This window comes from Rhinatrema bivittatum, chromosome 14 (assembly GCF_901001135.1).
Source record: "Rhinatrema bivittatum chromosome 14, aRhiBiv1.1, whole genome shotgun sequence".
NCBI classification, from domain to species: domain Eukaryota; kingdom Metazoa; phylum Chordata; class Amphibia; order Gymnophiona; family Rhinatrematidae; genus Rhinatrema; species Rhinatrema bivittatum.
The window spans coordinates 11,386,397-11,392,396 of record NC_042628.1 but is presented as its reverse complement, the minus strand read 5'-3'; the positions used below and the strand labels follow the sequence as shown (position 1 = coordinate 11,392,396).

At 46.6% G+C, this 6,000-nt stretch overlaps 1 protein-coding gene across 6 annotated transcripts in view; it reads left to right on the top strand.

Annotated features, from left to right (window-relative positions):
* The first annotated feature begins 3,238 nt into the window (after positions 1-3,238).
* Positions 3,239-6,000, top strand: part of LOC115075902 (kinesin-like protein KIF19) — a 61,867-nt gene continuing 59,105 nt past the window's right edge. For 2 of the 6 annotated variants that reach the window (XM_029576828.1, XM_029576827.1), the window contains exons 1-3: positions 3,240-3,395; positions 4,443-4,616; positions 5,220-5,300. In XM_029576828.1, coding sequence (XP_029432688.1) covers positions 4,575-4,616; positions 5,220-5,300 — 123 coding nt within the window. In that variant the 5' untranslated portion in view covers positions 3,240-3,395; positions 4,443-4,574. Of the gene's footprint in view, positions 3,396-3,489; positions 3,934-4,442; positions 4,617-5,219; positions 5,310-6,000 lie in introns of those variants that run through there. The other 4 variants (XM_029576826.1, XM_029576824.1, XR_003852637.1 and 1 more) reach the window with 3 other exon arrangements.

Sequence of the window (6,000 nt, the reverse complement as noted above, 5' to 3'; positions counted from 1 at the left end):
AAGGAAGAGTTCTTGGCATTTCTTGCCTTGATAAAGGCGTATCTGAACCTAGCCATCAGGCCAGAGCACCAGAGATTCCTGAGGTTCATGGTCCTATGGGAACATTTTCTTCAGATGGATCCTTCTTCCAATTTTTTGAAGGAAGATCTTTTGGATAAAATTGCTTCTTTTAACTGTGTCCACAATCGTTTGGCCTTCTTCCCACCTTTCTTAATGCAGGGAATACATTTGGACTGTGCTTCTAAGATGGTATTTTTAACAATGTCCATGCCTGTTGCATACTCTTAACCTTTGCAGCTGCTCCTTTGGTTTTTTTTTTTGTTCAACTATTTTTCTCATTTTATCAAAATTTCCTTTTGAAAGTTTAGTGCTAGAGCTGTGGATTTACTTATTGTCCCCCTTCCAGTCATTCAAATTTGATCATGATCACTATTGCTAAATGGCCCTACCACCTTTACCTCTCTCACCGAATTCTGTGCTCCACTAAGAATTAGATCTAAAATAGCTTCCTCTTGTCTGTTCCTGAACCAGTTGCTCCATAAAATTGTCATTTTTTTCCCATCCATGATCTTTCTCTCTCTAGCATGTCCTGATGTTACATTTACCCAGTCAAGATTAGGTTAATTGAAGACTCCCATTATTTCTGCACTACCAATTTACAGGTCTATCCAGTAAAGTGCGGCCGCGTTTACCCCGCTCCTAACCCGCGTTCTACTCACTTTCCGGCCGCGTTAGCCCTTCCTGCGATCCACAACCCCCTTTAACCTACCCTTACCACGTCCTAAAATCCCCGGGCAACCCCTTCCGCACACGGCATGTATATTGCATGCAAACGAGCGAATTAGCTATTCCCTAGCATCCAGTAACCCGCTCCCCAACTATCGCTATTTTACCCTGCCGTTTTGCCGCGCATTTAACCTGCTAACTTACCGCCTACCCTTACCCCTGCGTTAGAGGCAGGGGTAAGGGTAGGCGGCAAGCTTTCCCCCAGCCCCCGCTCATCTGCCCTGGCCGCAGCCATGGATGCTGGTCTCCGGGGCAGCCCCAGTCCTCTCCCCTCCTCCCGAAGCAAAAAAAAAAAGCGAAAAAAAAAAATTGCAAGAGAGAGAGGGGAGAGGACGGGCAATCCTACGCTCAGCGATTTACTTTTGCAGCTCCCCTCTGGACATCGTGGCTTCCCCCGTGCCAGTCCCCTCTCCCCTCCTCCCGAAGCAGGGTGCGAAAAGCAGCATTGCTCCGGGAGGAGGGAAGAAGGGACTGGCAGTGTGAAGCGGCGAAGCAACTTACTTTTTGCAGCCCCTCCGGACATCGGATGACCTCTCCTGCCTCCAGCTGCTCACGAAGATGGACGCCTGCACAGACGCTGAAGACGTGACGTCACGACGTTTGGCGTCACGGCATGTGACGTCACGTCTTCAGCGGCCGTGCAGGCGTCCATCTTCGCGAGCAGCTGGGGGCAGGAGAGGTCGTCCGATATCCGGAGGGGGGTGAAAAAAGTAAGTCGCTTCGTCGCTTTACACTGCCAGTCCCTCCTTCCCTCCTCCCGGAGCAAGGCTGCTTTTCGCGCCCTGCTTCGGGAGGAGGGAAGTAGGGACTGGCAGTGTAAAGCGACCTCTCCTGGCAATCCCGACTTCCTGGTATCTGTCATTTCAAATGACATTTGAAATGACAGATACCAGTGTGGCCGTGAAGCGTTAGGCCCGCGCACCCAGGATACTGTATAGGCGCTCTATCCAGTAAAATGGGTTGCGCGGGCCTAATGCTTCACGGACGCTTCTTAGACGCAGCTTGCATTTGCAAGCTATTTACATACAGGATCGAGCGGTAGGTGAGCTGCACTGTGCGTGCGGCAACCGCGGGTGCGCTGGGCACTAACGCAGCTCTTCCTACCGCTCGTTACTGGATAGACCTGTTAGTTAGCTTCCCTAATTTCTCTTAGCATGTCATTGTCCCTCTCCTCATTTTTGCCAGGTGGACAGCAGTATACTCCCATCGCTATACTCTTTCCCCAATACACAAGGGATTTCTACCCATAAAGATTCAATTGTGCATTCAGTCTCTTGGAGGATCATGTTGGTCTCTATGGCATTCTGGTCATAAAGTACCACTCCCCAAGTTGCTCCTCTCTATCATTGCGATATAATTTGTACCTTGGTTTAGTACTATTCCATTGATTATCCTCCTTCCACCATGTTTCTGAGATGCCAATTAAATTTCATCATTCACTAATATACATTCTAACTCTCTCGTCTTCTCAGACTTCTGGCATTGGCATACAAATATTTCAAAGCATGTTTTTTTTTGTATTAATATTGTGCTTTTCAGTTGACAGAGATAATTTGGAATCTTTTAGCTCAGGTGCTTCTTTCCTTAGACACATGACATTCTTTTCTTTTTATTGGAACCTCGGTGCTGACATGCCCTAACTCTATGGCCCCATTAGTGTCCATCAAGGATACTTCCCTATAAACCAAGTGCTACTGCGTGACTGTCGGCTTCCCCCTTAAACCTAGGCTCGTATCAAGTTGGGCTCTCCCTTTCCCATGAGCCCCAGACACAGAAAGGTAAGAGCTTGTCTGGGAGTTGAACCCAGGACCTCTAGCATCTTAACTGAGAATCATACCCATAGACCAACAAGCCACACCTAAACCCTTCACTGGGCAGTCTAGATGGGTCGTTTTTGGTCTTTACGTACAGGCATTTAGTCTTTCTCTATCACTAATAACTGCCATGCTGGATCAGACCAAGGTCCATCAAGGCTAACATTCTGTCTCTGACACTGGCCACTCTAGGGAAGTACCTGACAGATTCCCAATAGTTAGTTTGTTTCTTATAGCTTACTCTGAGCTAAGAGCTGGCTTTCCCACCTCTACGTACAGCAGTTAATAACGGAGCGAGAACTTTTAGAAGAGTACAAAACCAATCTGGAAAGCAACTAATATATGAAAATAACTTGCAGTGAACGGGAGGATTATGTGCTGATTTGTGGCACTACTACCATCCTTATGTTGGTCTCCCCCCACCCAATATTGGTCTGTTAATATATATTTATAACCACACCTGCATTTAGGTATAAGGTGCCAAATTCTGAAGGCATCAAGGCCATGTGCTGGCATAGCCAGTGCTCTCCTATGGGCGCCGCAATCTTAAATCCGGTTAAGTGAACGCTAGGCAGGTTAAAGGCCACCTCCGCCGCCGCCGCCGCCGTATAATCCTCCAGCGCGGCAATTTATTTATTTATTTATTTTTTTGCGGACTGCACCTTTCAGCGTTCTGAAGCGCAGACCCCGCTTACGCACTTCCGGTGTCACGAAGCGTGTCTGTTACCATGGAAACGGCTCTCCGGCCCAGCAGGAATAATAGTGGAAGGGCGGAAAATTCACACGAGAAAAGTGGTAAAAGGCTCGCCCGTGGTTTTTCCCGAAGGTTTACGGTTCTCAGAAGGACTTTAAAGTCCACCCCGTCCATGTACTTGGGGGGGGGGGGGGGGGTTTCCTTGTAAAAGCGTCCGCAGGTGCTGCTGGCTCTACCTTCGGCGAGCGAATTAAAGCCGCCGAATTTTTCTATCGGTCCTGGAAACCGGGCCGCGGGTTTGAGTCGTGTCAAATGTCAAATCCTCCCCGAAATAAGTTTTTGGTTTCACGGTAGCAAAAGAGAAACGGTACCGACGAGTGACAGGAAAAGCCCGAGAAGTAGCAGCAGGAGGTTGCGCCGGGGCACTTCGGGCCTTTCGGCCTCCCCTTAAGCTCGCTGCCCGCCACTCCCCCCACTGAACCAGCCGGCTTTAGTTCGGCCCTTACCTGCCTGTCGACTTTTTTTTGTTTGTTTGTTTTATAACTAAGTCGCTTGAAAACTGCGCCCAGGCTTGACCGATTTTGTTACTCAGGTCGGACTGAGTGGGCTCAGAGCAAAAGACTCCTCGGGGCCTTGTCGGTTTGTTTGTTTTTTCCTGTTACTTACCGTGCATAGGATGCCCGTTACCGAAGGCGCGCAAGCGGGGACGTGCACACTTGTAACCGGAAGAGAGGACGCTCGTTACGTGCACCCTGCTGCCTCTGTTTGCATCCTTTGGGATTTCTGCGGGTCCCTTGCCCACCTCCCAGTCCAGCACTCGCTTCCTTTCGTTCGGGGGATTCTGCCCCCCTCACCCCGATTCCGCTGTTATATCAGGGGCGTTGTTAGCATTGCACGTCTCCTCTCTTTCTGCCATCTCCCTGGAGTCTGTTGTCGGTGGTGCGGATGAAGCCTCTCTCCATATCCCCCGGCTCCCCGTCTGTTGTCATGAAATGTGATGTAATAATGTCCAGGGACACCGTCCTGAGGGGGGGAGGACTGTGGCTTGCACCCTCCCTGCTATTTTCTGAGAGGCAAGGAGTGGAAGAAATGGGAAGTCTGCTCAATATCACGTAGCGACTTTCCTTCTCTTGCTTTTACCTTTGCAGCCGGCGGCAGTTGATAGGAAACCTGAACGCCCCGGGCTATATGCAAGCCCCCCCTCAGTGCCTGTACCGAGCGAGCCTGATTAACCTGAACAACACCAGTGACTGCCGGGTGGAATCTTCAGATGCAGGGACATGAAGGACCTGAGAGGAGACTCTAAACACCAGCAGCTTACCGTAAGTACCCGAAGAGGGAAAGAAAGCGAGGACGTCCCAACTGAAGGTGCAAAGATGATGAGTTCATGGTTTCTGCAAGAAAACTATATTTGGGGGGGGGGGGGTGTTTCCTGACACTTCAAAATGTATTCCAGAAAGGCCATTTTTAGGTCAGAATGTTTTGGGTATATTATTGTCCACAATTCTTTGTTGCTTGCTGTAAAAATACAGACAAATATCTGCTTCTTTTAATTCCTATTAAATCATCATAAAATAATATTTAAATATTCTGGAAAAACTGGGCACTATGACAATCATATTACATATATCTCTTATTTTTGGGAAAGATTTTAGAAAACAGTGCTCATCCCCGTTTGACCTTATTATTTCGTTGATTTTTTTTTTTTTAACACACAAATCTTTGCAAAAGGTTTTGAGGAATTAAGAGAGGGAATGGTATTGAACTCATTCAGAGGCCTCCATGTTTTAACCATTTTAGCACAGGTTTTGAGCAGGAAACAAAATCAAGTTGTACCATCTGAGGAAACCCTAAGAAAGAATTAATATTTCAGAGAAGTGAAAAAAATAAGTGTTATAAACTGGACTGATATTTTCTGATTGAAGGTAGCTGTGCGTATTCGCCCAATTAATGAAGCTGAACTGGATGAAGGAGCCAGCATCATTGCCCACAAACTGGGTGACCAAGTGAGTAAGGTACTGAGCAGTATGAGAAGAGTTCAGGAAGGTATCTACTGGATGGTAAAATGAATGTTAGTAGTGCTTAGCAAAAGTGCAAAATAAAATGGCAGAAGTCTTTGAGACTATTTTTTGGTGTTCTGTTTGCAGTCTTAGCTGTCAGTTTTTTTGAATACAGCTTCTACTGGGATTTAGTTCTGTTTAATTCATCTGAATTTTCCTCCACAATCAAACAGAAAAGAACTCCAGTAGCAATGATGTTTAAGATAATTGAAATCATGCACAAATATTGAAGCAATGTGAAAAGACAAAACTGTACCCATAGGGAGATGATCAGGCAGAGTTAAAAGCTTGCATATAATAAGAATGAGAGAGGAGAGAGTAAAGGAGGCAGATACCTTACCAGATATTTGCAGGGATCTCTTGTTAGTTTAAATAAAGTAGTATTTTTTAGCACTTTTACCTAATTTAAAAATTGCTTATGTATTCTTTGTCTGTCTGTGCACACTTTATTTCACAGACCATTCAACCTATAGCAATCAAATATTTGGGATAGTTATATCTATGTAAAATCTGGAAATTGAAATAACACATTTCCATAAAAATTATGGATCGATCCCAGTGTTTCCCAACCAATGTCTTCAGGTGTATCACAGAAAAGTCACCACTGCCTGATGCTCGGATGCAGACTAGCACCTGGGCTCTGCTT